The sequence below is a fragment of the Scylla paramamosain genome, chromosome 26 (genome assembly GCF_035594125.1).
Source record: "Scylla paramamosain isolate STU-SP2022 chromosome 26, ASM3559412v1, whole genome shotgun sequence".
In the NCBI taxonomy this organism is placed as follows: domain Eukaryota; kingdom Metazoa; phylum Arthropoda; class Malacostraca; order Decapoda; family Portunidae; genus Scylla; species Scylla paramamosain.
The window spans coordinates 7532501-7547500 of NC_087176.1; the positions used below are offsets into that span (position 1 = coordinate 7532501).

The 15000-nt window shown below is 51.1% G+C and overlaps 1 protein-coding gene across 7 annotated transcripts in view; it reads left to right on the forward strand.

Moving 5' to 3' along the window:
- The window catches only part of LOC135113672 (uncharacterized), a 128708-nt gene that overhangs the window by 104002 nt on the left and 9706 nt on the right, over window positions 1-15000 (forward strand). For all 7 annotated transcript variants that reach the window (XM_064029129.1, XM_064029131.1, XM_064029134.1 and 4 more), the window contains one exon: window positions 14610-14745. In XM_064029129.1, the coding sequence (XP_063885199.1) occupies window positions 14610-14745 (136 nt within the window). The remainder of the gene's footprint in view (window positions 1-14609; window positions 14746-15000) is intronic.

The following is a 15000-nucleotide window of genomic DNA, read 5'->3' on the forward strand; positions in this document are numbered from 1 at the left end:
GCATTACTGACCGACACACACACACACACACACACACACACACACACACACACACACACACACACACACAGGTGAATAGATAAATAAAAATGGTAATGTTCTCAGATGTCGCTTGTTAAAATTTAAAGGAACAATTATTCCGTGAGATCCGAACACCTGTACTGGCAGAGGGAGGAGGCGGGAGGCGGGGCGGGAGGCCGGGCGGGAGGGGACGGAAGGGGATGGTGGGGGGGAGAGGTACTGGTCAGGTAACGGGAAGGAGAGAGAGGGTAGGAGGTGATGGGGAAAGGAGGGAGCGGGGAGTGAAGAGGGGCTTACGAGAATGTAGGGGACGGGGAGGGGGGCGAGAAGGAATGGATGGGGAGAGGTAAGGGAGCGTGGAGAGGGGTGTTCAAGACGGGAGGGGACAGGAAGGGATGGGAGAGAAAGCGTGAAGCCGTGTTACGAAACGGGAGGAGACGGAAGGGGTGGGAAGGGGCGTGAAGGGGAACAAGAGATGGGAGGGGGCGAGAGGAGGTAGGAAGGGTCGGGAGAGAGTACCAGTTATCATGCTTACTACAATAGAACATAACAAAAGAACATAAGGAAGTAAGGGAAGCTGCAAGAAGCCATCAGGCCTACACGTGGCAGCCTCTGAATAAAACATGCCTACCTATTTCCACCTATCATCCCCATCCATAAATCTGTCTCATCTTTTAAAGCTCCGTAACGACTCAGCACTAACACACTGCCCATGCTAAGTCCATTCAACCATTCTATTCATCCACAACTCTATCCGAGAAACCAATTCCTTCGTATCTCTTTTATAAACTAAATTTTTCAAGCTTAAACTTATGATTTCTTGTTCTATCCTGATCTTGAGAACCTATTGAGGTCACCCGCGTTATATCTGCTATGCCATTTAAAGACCTCTGCCAGTGTGGGTGACGGGGAGGGGAGGGTGAGGAGACAACAGTGTGGCGGGGTGGTAGGTCAGTGTGGCGGGTGGGCGGGTCATAGTGGCGGGGGTGGTAGTTCAGTGTGGCGAGTTGGTAGGTAGGTGTGTGGCGGGGTGGGAGTCAGTTGTGATGGGGTGGCGGGTCAGTGTGGCGGTGGATTAGGTCAGGGTGGCGGAGCGGCGGGTCGGGGTGGCAAAGCGGCAGAATACACGTCACAGGAGTCATTATGTTTCATGAATGCAGGGTTCACATAGGCGTGATGGCATGTGACGCCGCGCCCTCACTCCAGCAAGACTGCCTCCTGCTATCGCTCAAAATTTATCCGCACGCAGAAACTGTAACTGGCGAAAAAAAGTAGAGAAAAATTATACGTAAAGAGAACTGGTAGGAAAAATGTACAGAACACAGATAGACAAGATTTATCAGCACGCAAAAATTTAACAGGTGAAAAAAAAGTAGAGGAAAAGAATATATAAAGAAAAACAAGCAGAAAAGTAAGAAAACACACAGATAGACGAGATTTATCACCATGAAAAAAGAAAAAATAGCTGGTGGAAAGAAGTAGAAAATATATAAGGATAAAATAAGTAGAAAAAAAAAAGTAGAAAACACAGATGAACATTCAATGAAAAATCCTCCTTTAGTTTTGTACGCAAGGAAAATGCAATAATATATTTTTTTCGTTGCTAAGTTTGCCAAATGTAAACAAAGGCAAAACAAGACCACCTTCCATTACCGCTCTAAATTTGCCTGCACAAAAAAAAAAAAAAAAAAAAAAAAAAAAAAATCTGAAGGGAAATAAAAAAAAAATAAATAAACTTCTGAAAAAAAATAATGGGTGAAAAAAAATACACAAAGTAAAAAAAAATAAATAAATAAATAAACTAAAGCGAAAAATAAACAAGCTACAACAATAACACCTACCACAACAACTATTACTTCCCTACCACCACCACCACCACCACCACCACCAGCACACACAGGTCAAACAACCCGCTGGGGGAGGAGGGAGGCGGGAGGGGGACTCTGGCACTCATTACCCTTGTGGCGCCCGTGGGAACATTGGGGCTTATCTGTGGCGGGATGGACGAGGCCACACACCCTGGGGGGACACGACCCTGTGTGTGTGTGTGTGTGCGTGTGTGTGTGTGTGTGTATGAGATGTGTTCAGGTCAGTATTCTGAAACGCTGTGCTCTCTCTCTCTCTCTCTCTCTCTCTCTCTCTCTCTCTCTCTCTCTCTCTCTCTCTCTCTCTCTGATCGCCACTATTTTCAAAGGCCACAGAGATGATCAGCCGGGTTCCCAAGTTTCTCCAGTTAATAATGTAGAAATCTTGTTAATGTGTCACTAGAACCATAAAAACACCCTTAAAAACTCATGCCACTTCACCACAACTGTTTTCAAAGGCAACAGAGATGATTGGCAGGGTTCCCAAGGGCGTTTCTCCTGTGTATAATGTCAATGGCGTGAATAATTCTTTAAAAGTGACGAAAGTGAAGAAAGATACAGATTCAGTAAATATGCTAAAAATAAAGGGAGATGATCATCCTTCGGTATCTCCTTCCTTCGATAATTCCTTCAGTAAATATGCTAAAAATGAAGGGAGATTTATTCCTTCCTTCAGTCACCATGTTAGAGAAGGAAGCAAAGTATCATTCCTTCAGAGATAAAAATGATGGAAGATTTGGTCCTTTTGTGATGGAAATGAAGGAAAAAAAAAACAATCAATTTCCTTCACTTAATGTTGAGGGAAGTAATGAGCTTCTGTCTATCTGAAGGAAAGGAAATAGATGACGAAGGGGGCCCGTCCACTCCTGTTTATCTTATCTGTCTGTCTGTCTGTCTGTCTGTCTATCCTGTCCACCTCTCTGTTGCTTCTGCCTGTCTCTCTGTCTATTTGTCCGACTGTCTATCTTCTTCCTTTACTCGCCTCCTTCCTTCCTTCCTTCCTTTATCTTGGTATCTTTACGCCTCTTCCTTCCTCCTCCTCCTCCTCCTTTTCCTTCCTTACCCCTCCTCCTCCTTCTCCTCCGGGTCCTCCTTTTTCATGTTATCAGCCCCAGCGGACACACACACACACACACACACACACACACACACACACACACACACACACACACACACACACACACACACACACACACACACACACAGGGGTCATAACTTTTTTTGTGTGTTTCATAGTCGGTGAATGTTTGTGTTTGGGAAAATATTGAAAAAAAGAAAAGGAAAAGAGGAAAGAAAAAAAAATGAGTGGTGGTGATGGTGGTGGTGGTGATGGTGGTGGTGATGAATAGGTTTTACTTTGCTTCTATTTCTTATTCGTGATTTATTTATTTATTTACTCATTTCCTTATTTTTATTATATATTTGTGGGGAACTAGAGGTGTGGGTGGTGTGGTGGATGGGGAGGTGATGGGCGTGGTGGGGTGGTAGATGTGGTCTGGGCGGCGGGCGGCGGGCTGAGGCGGCCTGGCGGGGGCGGGCGGCCAACACTCGGCGCGTCAGGAGCAATGAGTCGTTTCCTCGGTCGTCGTGTTTCCTGTGTCACCTTATTTACCTCATCAGCGCGGCGCCCTCCCTCGGTCCCCCCCCAACCCAACGCCCTCGCCACCACCACACGCCCTCTCCGCCCTAAGGCCCTAACAAGCGGCCCTCCAGAGGCGCCCCGCCAGTCTTGTGTAGCGGCGCGCTGGGGCCATTCTCCGCCGCTCGCCGCCTCCCGCGGGCGTCGGCTCGGCACACGGGCGGCGACAAAAAGGTGATCATCTGCCGTGCTGTGACCACGCGCCGCCCCCCTTCCCCCGCCAGCCTCTCCCGTCTCCCTGCCCCCGGCCCCAGTCCCCCTCCCTCGCGCCTCATCACGCGGGACGGCCAGTAGTTTTTTCCATTCGGTTTCCGGGCGGTGGGCGTGTCCCGGAGGCGTGCTGCGAGGCGCGGGCGTGAGGTGGAGTGGCGCCCCCATGTTCCACGCAGGGAGGGAGGGGGACACTGGCCGCTCCACTTGGCCTGAGAGGAGGACCACCGCCCGCGGCGCCACAATGGCCAAGGAAAGCGGAAAAGGAAAAATATATATCTTCCATCCACAGTAAAATACACAGCTTTTCCTCCTCTCCCCTGAGCCTCTCTCTCTCTCTCTCTCTCTCTCTCTCTCCTCTCTCTCTCTCTCTCTCTCTCTCTCTCTCTCTCTCTCTCCCTCTACCTCCCAGGGCCTCTCCCGGCACGGCTGGGCCTCGCACGGCTGAGAAAATGGAAGTAATGGGCCGGCATTGCTATGTACACGCCGCGATTTCACTCAACAGTTTTGCGGAGTTTGTATTCCAACGAGAGCGTTTTTCCCTCGGGGCGGCGGGAGAGAACACGCGCCAGAAGTCAATACAAACATTTTACAAGGTCGTTCACTGATTTACATTTTGCATCGCCGCGCCTCCCTGCCGCCGTGAATAACGGCTTTTTGCATCCTCGGGAAAAGTGAGGCAGCGAGAGAGCGCACTGCCCGGCCTCGCGCGGCCACTGGAGGCGCTGGCGCGGCGGGGTGGGGCGGCAGCAGGCTGAGTGGCTGTTTCAGATCTTTACAGGCTTACGGAAAAAAAAGCTCTCTCTCTCTCCTCGCTTGGTGCCTGCCGCTGTCCCCCGGCGTAACAGCGGGGGCGCCCTGCCCAGCCATGCCCCCATTGCTGTGGACGCAGGGACGCTAGCACGTGCTGTCAAATGTTTCAGGGCGTGCAAGAGGCATGACGTGGCGTGGCCCCGCTGGAGTGCCGCCGGAAATGGGCGCCGATCGTGCGTGGCGCGCCGCGGCACGAAGAGTGGCAGGAAGTGAACATGACGGCCGCCATTCATTATTCATTCTTCACTAACAAGGCAGGCCATGCCGCGCTGTGACGCGGCCCCGCCACCATGCAGGCCCCGCCAGGCAGCCTGCACCGCCCTGTCCTCCTGTGCAGGCACGCCCCACCCTCGCCCCGCGGTGACCAGCACGGTGCATTCTGCGTCTCCTGTTGAGCACAAAGCGGTGCTCCTCGTCACAACACGCCTGTCGGAACCAACAGGTGTGATGCTGCTTGTTCTTCCACTGTGCGCAGTACTGGCTCTCTCCTTCCCCGCCGCAGGCTGCCTGCCCTCAACCCTGCCATGCCGCCAGGGTGGCACGCCGCCCACGCCGGCGCCCTCAGCAGGTGGCGGAGGGCGGCCGTCACCTGGCGGCGCCCCAGCGTGCTGCCTTATCTCCCTCCCTCAAGGAACACGCGCCATAAAATGCTCCATTACATTTTTTCTTTACTGGACGCAATTAAACTTTGGGGCAAACTTGTGGATGTTGTTCAATATAGTGCCGGCCGCGCCCCCTGCCCTCCCCTGTCCCCTGCCTGCCCCCTCCTGCCCCCTGCCACCTGTCACCCTTGCCTGCCTCCCCGCCTGCCTGTCTGCCTGCCCCTCCCCCCCATTGCCTGCCCCCTGCCTGCCACCCCTGCCCGCCTGCCTGACGTCCCCTTGTCTGCCTACTACCCTACCGCTTGTCCCCTACTCTACTCCCCCAGTGCCTTCCCCTATCCACACTGCCTCCCCCCAGCCTGACCCCAGTGCCTGCCATCCTGTGCCTGCCCCCTGCCTGCCATACCCCTCCCCCACGGCTTGCCTCCTTACCTACCGCCTGCCCTCCCCCTGCATGCCTCGACTCGTGCCACAGTGAGGAAATACGAGTCTGCTTCACCTGAGGGCCCGTTCTCCACCCCCTAGTCCCTTAATCCCTTGGAGCCACCCTGAGCCCCTGGGACGAGGAAGTCAGTCTGCGGTTCCCTGACACGGCGTCCCTTCCTGAGCGATCCACGTGGCACTGTGGCACTCCCTGACACTCTCTGATACTTCTCGGCACTTCCCGGCACTCACTGGTACTCCCTGACACTAACTAACGCTTCCTGGCATTCTCTGGCGCTCCTTGGCACTCCCTGACACTCTCTGGTACTCACTTGCACTTCCTGGCACTCTCTGGCGCTCCTTGGCATTTCCCGGCACTCACTGGTACTCCCTGATACTAACTGACGCTCCCTGGCACTGTCTGACGCTCCTTGGCACTTCCTAGCACTCTTTGGCACCCCTTGGCACTTCCTATCACTTCCTGGCACATTCTAGCACTCCCTGGCACTTACTATCACTCCCTGGCACTCCTTGGTACTCCCAGGCATTTCTTGGCTGTCCCTGAAACAACTTGGCACTTTTTGGCACTTCCTTGGTACTCCTTAGCACTTCTTGGCACTCCTTGACACTCCATGGCATTCCCTGACACGCCTTGGTATTTTATGGTATTCCCTGGCACCCCTTGGCACTCACTGATATTACCATGGCAGTTTATGGCACTCTAGCACTCTTTGGCACTCCTTAACACTCCATGGCACTACTTGGCACTCCCTAGCACTCCTTGACACTCCCTGGCACTATTCGGCACTTTTTGGTACTTTTTGCCACTTCCCGGCACTCCATTTCACTCCCTGGCACTCCCTGGCAGTCCATGGCATTCCCAGCACTCTTTGGCACTTGAATTCTCCTTTGGCACCCTTCCCTGCCCTGATGAGACCCTGTATCCACTCCTTGGCACCCCTGGCACTCCCTCACCCCCAGACAATCACCCCTGTCACATTTCACGGACACATTTTCTCTCTCTCAGCGCCCCATCCATCTCAATCTCACCTCCTACCCCCCATTGGTCTCAATCACCCCCCCTGCCACCCCCTGGTCTCAATCAATACCTTGGCCCGCCGCCCGCGACGCCCCCCGTGGCACCAGTAGCGGATCTCGGCGCCAGCGGGAAGGAAAGCGACGAGGAGGACGAGGAAGAGGTGTGGTGATGGTGGTGGTGGTGGTGGTGGTGGTGGTGGTGATGATAGGAGGGGAAGGAGGAGGAGGATGAGGAGAAAGATGAGGAGGACAAGGAGGAGTAGGACGTGTAGTAGTAGTAGTAGTAGTAGTAGTAGTAGTAGTAGTAGTAGTAGTAGTAGTAGTAGTAGTAGTAGCAGCAGCAGCAGCAGCAGCAGCAGCAGCAGCAGCAGCAGCAGCAGCAGCAGCAGCAGCAGTAGTAGTAGTAGTAGTAGTGGTGGTAGTAGCAGCAGTAGTAGTAGTAGTAGTAGTAGTAGTAGTAGTAGTAGTAGTAGTAGTAGTAGTAGTAGTAGTAGTAGTAGTAGTAGTAGCAGCAGCAGCAGCAGCAGCAGCAGCAGCAGTAGTAGTAGTAGTAGTAGTAGTAGTAGTAGTAGTAGTAGTAGTAGTAGTAGTAGTAGTAGTAGTAGTAGTAGTAGCGACCTAAATAATGAAGTTTGAATTTGAATGACTCTCTCTCTCTCTCTCTCTCTCTCTCTCTCTCTCTCTCTCTCTCTCTCTCTCTCTCTCTCTCTCTCTCTCTCTCTCTCTCTCTCTCTCTCTCTCTCTCTCTCTCTCTCTTTCTCTCTCTCTCTCTCTCAAAGGTGCTGATGCAGGAAGGACGAAAACATCACCACCACCACCACCACCACCACCACCACCACCACCACCACCACCACCACCACCACCACCACCACCACCAGAACGCTTATCACAGCCTCCGCTCATCTCCCTCCTCCTCCTTCATCTCCTCCAAATATTAATCTCCCATTCATAACAACTCCCTCTCCTCCTCCTCCTCCCGCGAGCAATCTACATAATTATCACCTTCCCTCAATCAGAAGGGAAAAGGAGGGGCGGGGGAGGAGGTTGGAGGAAGTGAGGGGAGGTAGTAGGGAGGTTTGCCTTGACAAAAGATGAAGGAGGAGGGGGAGTTGGGTAGTAGATTTAAGAATGGGGTTGGTGAGTAAGGAGGGGATGGGTAGAGGATGGGGAAGGGAGGATGGAGGAGCGATAGGAAATGGTGGGGAGGAGGGGAGAGTGGCGGGGCGATGACAGGGGGCAGGTCAGGTCAAAGCTCAACACGGCCTATCCTGCTCCGCCCCCTCCCCCGCCACCGCCGCCCATGCAGCAAGGGTCGCGCCCCGCTGAGTCGCGGCAGAAACTTCGTGAGGCGACGCGGTCATGTTTTTCCGTCACTCAGAATACTTCATGGCGGTGCTGGTGAGAGGCAGTGCTGGTGAGAGGCGGTGCTGTTAAGAGGCCGTGCTAGTGAGAGGCGCTGTTGGTGTGCTGGTGAGGCTGAGTAGTCATCCCAAGGCACTACCAATACCTGGGGGTGTGTAGAACACTGGGCACTTGGCGGCCTCGCTGCCTGCCACACATACAGCGCCGCAGCCCCGCCGCTGGTGTGTGGTAGAGGTCACCGCGGCCCTCACGCTGGCACTGCGGCAGGCTGGCGTGGCAGCCGTGTCGGCAGCGCATGGCGTGGTGGGCAGGTGAGGCACGGACTGCCCTGCTGCGGCGATCAAGTGAAAAGAAACAATTCCAAAACCGGAAGAGTCAATACCGAGATATGTTTGGGAGTGAAGGCGATGCAGGCATTGCCCGCCCCGCCCCGCCCCGCTCACTGGCCACAAGTGCAGCTCTCTCATGCAGGCACTGAGACCTTCCTCCCTAAGCGTCGGCGCCAGCCTGCGCCGCACCACGCGACACAGGTAACTTACGTCGGCCCCTTCGCCAGGAGCGCCAGTCTGCCTCCCTGACAGCCTGCGGGGCCGTGGCAGGCTGGGGGGAAGCGGGCGCGGTGTGGTGCATTAAAGCCGTCCGGTCAGCCTGGTGTCCAGCGATGGTTATGTAAATAAAACACCGTCACCGCCACGATATGGACCACTTGGGGGACACCTGTGTGTGTGTGTGTGTGTGTGTGTGTGTGTGTGTGTGTGTGTGTGTGTGTGTGTGTGTGTGTGTGTGTGTGTGTGTGTGTGTGTGTGTGTGTGTGTGTGTGCGTGCGCTAGCGCTACGCGGCAGGGCAGTAATAACAAGTCACCAGGGGCGGATTCATATTTCGTATTGTACAAAATAAACAGTTTTTATCACAACTAATATTCATCACCATCATGATCACCATCACCTCCATCACCAGCACTTCAGCCGGGCGCCTGTGTCACCATTCACGTGGCGCAATGTTCCCAGCGGGCGCCATCACGCTGAGTAACAAACACACACACTAACCATTTCAGGCTCACTGTGTCACCAGACCAGGCAGGGGACTGGAGCCCCTTCACTGCCTTGTGCCGCCCTGCCCCGCACCTTTCCCCATCGGAAGGGATCAGCCTTCCAGTTCAATCCCATTACAACACTCTCACTTCACGTTCTATGTTCAGCTTCCGTCAGGGTCGCCACAGCGCATCAAACTTCTCAACGCACTCTGTCCTCAGTCACGCCCATTACAAGCACGGCTTCCCTCACTGCACCCATCAACCTCCTCTCAGGTCTTCCTCTCTTTCTGCTGCCAGGGAGATCCACCTCCACCCTTCTCCCCACACACACTCCTCGTCTCTCATCACACGCCCACATCACCTCAGTCTCGCCTCCTCATCCTTGTCTCCAGACGCACACCTGCTGTGTCTCTGGTGTGTTCGTTAAAACACTGTTGGCGACGTTTCCTGTAAGATTCTGGAAGACAATGAACAAAACCTGTCCTGATGAAAGAAGGAAGCGTTTAAGATCTTGCTGCAATGAACGCCGCTACTGAACAACGCAAACTTCAAGAGAAAATACAAAAAAGAAACTGTTGGTGAAAGAAGGAAGCGATGAACAATCCAAGAACGTAAACTTGAAGGGAAAATTAAATAAATGACAATAAAGAGAGAAAAAGAAAACACTGCCCTGGTGAAAGTAACAATCGTTCAAGACTTCAGCCCATTACTGCGATGAAACCTGCCACAGAAGAACACAAACTTGAAGAACACGAAGACAGAAGATAAATGTTTAAAGACAATTCACGCTGCGCTGAGTGACTTCAACGCTCAGAGCTTGTGTGTGTGTGTGTGTGTGTGTGTGTGTGTGTGTGTGTGTGTGTGTATGTGTGTGTATGTGTTAGAGGAGATTAATGGGTTAACCAACTAATGAACAACACAACTACCCAATTAACGAGGTAACAAACTAAATCAAACAATCAATCTACTACCACTACTACTACTACTACTACTACTGCTACTACTATTACTACTACTACTATTATTACTACTACTACTACTACTACTACTACTACTACTATTATCACCACCACCACCACCATCACCATCAAGCGTCACTGATCTTTGTTTGTTTGTTTGTTTGTTTGTTTTTCACCCGAGAGTTTTGCATTATTCAAATTATTCAAAAACAAACATGATAACTCTCTCTCTCTCTCTCTCTCTCTCTCTCTCTCTCTCTCTCTCTCTCTCTCTCTCTCTCTCTCTCTCTCTCTCTCTCTCTCTCTCGTATATTTTTTCCTCCTCCTCCTCCCCCTCCTCTTACTCATCATCATCATCATCATCACCATCATCATGTCTGACCTTCTTCTCTTCCTCTTCCCTCCTTCTCCTCTTCTTCCTCCTCCTCCTCCTCCTCCCCTCCTCCTCCTCCTCCATGACCCTCCAGCTCTCCAGCTCTCACAGACATCTTCCTCTTCTTCCTTCTCCTTTCCTAAAATCAACTTCTTCCCTCCTCCTCCTCCTCCTCCTCCTCCTCCTCCTCCTCCTCCTCCTCCTCTACACTCTTCCTTCCGTTCCCTTTATTCACATGCACTCACTTCCCTCCTCCTCCTCCTTCTCCTTCTCCTCCTCCTCCTCCTCCTCGCCTCCTCCTCCTCCTCCTCCTCCTTGAAGCTCCGTCGAAGGAGAATAATTTGTATGTAAAACGGAGAAGGAAAACAGAGATGTGGTGGAGATGACCTGAGGAAGGAAGGAAGGAAAGAAGGAAGGAAGGAAGGAAGGAAGGAAGGAAGGAAGGAAGGAAGGAAGGAAGGAAGGAAGGAAGGAAGGAAGGAAGTGAAGAAACGAGGAAAAGAAGTAAAGAGAAAGAAATGACAAGAAACTGAGGAAGGAAGGAAGGAAGGAAGGAAACGAAGGGAATAACGAACGAAGGAAGAAAGGAAGGGAAAGAAAAGGGAAGGAAAAATGGAAAGTAAGGAAAAACAAGGAAAGGAGACGGAGGAGGGAAAGAAGAGGAATGGGAGGGGAGAAGAGGGAAAGAGGGGGAGGGAAGTTGGACTGGAAAAGGGGGAGAGAGAGAGAGAGAGAGAGAGAGAGAGAGAGAGAGAGAGAGAGAGAGAGAGAGAGAGAGAGAGAGAGAGAGAACACAACTCTGATAAAGTTAATTGTTTTACTTGCGCGTGACGTTATCTTGATGAGAGAGAGAGAGAGAGAGAGAGAGAGAGAGAGAGAGAGAGAGAGAGAGAGAGAGAGAGAGAGAGAGAGAGAGTAGATGGCTTGTCTCTTATTTTAGGGTCAAGTCTCTCTCTCTCTCTCTCTCTCTCTCTCTCTCTCTCTCTCTCTCTCTCTCTCTCTCTCTCTCTCTCTCTCTCTCTCTCTCAATTTTCAAAGGCTCGGTTCTCAAGACTGTTTTCTCTTGTTAATCACGTGGAAATCTTGTTAATCTGTCACTAGAACCGTAAAAACCTTGCAAACCCGTCACTGGAACCTTGAAAACCCGTGTCACTGGAACCTTGCAAACCCGTCACTGGAACCTTGAAAACCCGTGTCACTGGAACCTTGCAAACCGTGTCACTGGAACCTTGGAAAGCCGTGTCACTGGAACCTTGCAAACCCGTGTCACTTCATCTAGAGCCTTGCAAACCCGTGTCACTTCATCTAGAGCCTTGCAAACCCGTGTCACTTCATCTAGAGCCTTGCAAACCCGTGTCACTTCATCTAGAGCCTTGCAAACCCGTGTCACTTCATCTAGAGCCTTGGAAACCCGTGTCACTTCATCTAGAGCCTTGGGAAAGTAGCAGAGGGGGACGTGAGGCGCAGAAATGTTTCAAAATAGAGTTCCGTCAGTTACCGCAACCAAGACAGTAGTAATTTTGCAACCCCGGAAGGATATTGTGACAGCTTAGTAGGAGAGAGAGAGAGAGAGAGAGAGAGAGAGAGAGAGAGAGAGAGAGAGAGAGAGAGAGAGAGAGAGAGAGAGAGAGAGAGAGAGAGAGAGAGAGAATAAAAACTAGAATGAGAGAGGGAAAAAATAAGTGGAGGAGGAGGAGGAGGAGGAGGAGGAGGAGGAGGAGGAGGAGGAGGAGGAGGGTGAAAGAGCAGTGAAGGAAGGCAAGAGGGAAGGAAGCAATCAGGAAAGTGAAAAGTGGAGGAGGAGGAGGAGGAGGAGGCGATCAAGGGAGAGGCGCAAGAACAGAAGTAAACGCATCAGGAAAGAAAAAAAAACAATAACAAAAATAAGAAAAGAAAATCACAGTAACTCTCTCTCTCTCTCTCTCTCTCTCTCTCTCTCTCTCTCTCTCTCTCTCTCTCTCTCTCTCTCTCTCTCTCTCTCTCACATAGGGTTTCTGACCGTCATAGATTTATTCATTGGGACATGTGATGGATGACCGGTAGGAGGAGGAGGAGGAGGAGGAGGAGGAGGAGGAGGAGGAGGAGGAGGAGGAGGAGGAGGAGGAGGAGGAGGAGGAGGAGGAAGAGAAGTGTTAAATATGAATACTCATCTAACACTCATCCCCAACACACAAACAAACAAACAAACAAAAAACAAACAAAAAAAACAAAGCAAAAAATCCCCAATAAACAAACAAATAAACAAACAAACAAAAACAAAACAAAAAAAAAGAAAAGAAAAAAAAAGAAAAAAATCTCAGTATCGCAAAGGCCCCCCTCTGCCCCCCACCCTCCTACCCCCCACCCACCTCTGCCCTCCACCCCCTCTGCCTCCCCACCCCCCTGCCCCTCCAACAACAAAAAAATTACACAAAAGACCATAAAAAAAGAAAATAAACAAAAAAATGATATCATTCCGTGACTGTTTTGCATCTCTGGAATTCCAACATGGCGAAAACTTTGACAATATCTGTAAAGGGAGGGAGGGAGGGTAGAGGGAGGGAGGGGAGGGGAGGGGAGGGAAGGGGAGAGGAGGGAAGGGAAGGGGAGGGAAGGGAGAAGAGAGAGAGAAGGGAGAGAAAGGGAGAGAAAGGGTAGGAGGAAATAGGGGGAGAGAGAGAGAGAGAGAGAGAGAGAGAGAGAGAGAGAGAGAGAGAGAGAGAGAGAGAGAGAGAGAGAGAGAGAGAGAGAGAGAGAGAGAGAGAGAGAGAGAGATAAAGAAAATAGGCTGAAGAGATAAATGAAGAAGGGGAAGAAGAAGAAGAAGAAGAAGAAGAAGAAGAAGAAGAAGAAGAAGAAGAAGAAGAAGAAGAAGAGGAGGAAATGGAGATGGAAAAGAATTGAAAGGAGGAAAAAAAGAGAGAGAGAAGGAATGAACGAAAAGAAAACGGGTAACAGGGTGAGGAGAGATGACAGAGGGGAAAAAGGGAGAGAGAATGGAGGGGTGGAGGAAACGATAACAAGGAGATGGAGAAGGAGGGAGGTAGGAAAGGAGGGGAGAGTAAGAAAGGGAGGTAGTGAAATAGGGTAGGAAAAGAGATAAAAGGAAATAGAATGAAAGAAAGGAATGAAGGGAAGAAGGAAGGGAGGAGGAGGAGGAGGAGGGAGAATCTGGCAGAGAAGGAGGGAGAGGGAGGAGAAGAGGGGAGAAGGGAGAAAGAAATAAAGAGAAGAATGAGAAAAGAAAAAAAAACGCTACAATTTCCGTTTTTATTTAAATATTTACATTTTTTTCTTTATCATTCTGTTCTTTTATATTTACGTGGAGGAAAGGAAAGGGAGGAAAGGAGGAAAGTAGGGAGGAAAGAGAGGAAGAACTGGAGGAAAGGGAACGGAGAAGGGAGAGAAAAGTGGGAGAAAAGGAGAACTGGAGAGGAAGGGAGGAAGGCGTGGAGGGAAGGAGGGAGAGAACCGGAGGGAATGAGGAGGAAAGGGCTGGAGAGAAACGAGAGAGAGGGAGGGAGGGAATGTAGGTAGAGCTGGAGGAAAGGGAGGTGGGATAGAGAGGGGAGGGAAGGGAGAAGGTGGAGGGAAGGGAGGGACGGAGGACTGGAGGGAGGGTTTGTGTGTGTGTGTGTGTGTGTGTGTGTGTGTGTGTGTGTGTGTGTGTGTGTGTGTGTGTGTGTGAATGAAAGCAATGCGCCACTCTCTCTCTCTCTCTCTCTCTCTCTCTCTCTCTCTCTCTCTCTCTCTCTCTGTGTGTGTGTGTGTGTGTGTGTGTGTGTGTGTGTGTGTGTGTGTGTGTGTGTGTGTGTGTGTGTGTGTGTGTGTGTGTGTGTGTGTGTGTGTGTGTGTGTGTTCAGTTTGATTTATACTATTTTCCTCTTTTTCAATCTTTAATATCTAACCTTCAAATTCACTACAAATTTCTCCTTTTTTAATTTTATTTATTTATCTACTTATATATCTTATTTATTTATTTATTTATCTATTTATTTTACGTTGCCATGCTAAATTTGTTCTCCGTTCCTCTCACAGCTTCAAGAGACCAACAGTGCCCTTACAAATGCTGTCAATCTTTCGCAACCGTTAGAGACCTCTCATTTCTCTCACGCCATTTTAATTAAGAGTTCTTTCATCACTCTTGCAATGTCATAAACTTCTCACTCTCCGCTCCTTCACACTCTCCCTCACTCCCTCACACTACCACAAGTCACACACGCACGCATTCATTCCACCGCGCCTCCCACACTCCCCCTCTCCTTGCCTCTCACTCCCGCCTCTCCTACAGAAGGAACTATCGGGACGCGAGACCGTAGTACTTCGGAACATCTCGCACGCCTCCGCCGGCCGCTTCAAGTGTGAGGTGCTTGCTGACTACCCGAGCTTCGAGAAACACTCAGAAACAACGAGTATGAAGGTGATAGGTAAGTGTGCTGGCGTGTGCTGGCGTGTGGTGGCGTGTGAAGGCGTGTGATGGTTTGTGGTGGCTTGTGATGGCGTGTGGTGGCTTGTGGTGGAGTGTGGTGGCTTGTGGTAGCGTGTGGTGACTTGTGGTGACGTGTGGTGGCGTGTGGTGGCATGTGGTGGCTTGTGATGGCTTGTGATGGCGTGTGGTGGCGTGTGATGGCTTGTGGTAGTGTGTGATGGCTTGTGATGGCGTGTGATAGTGTGTGATAATG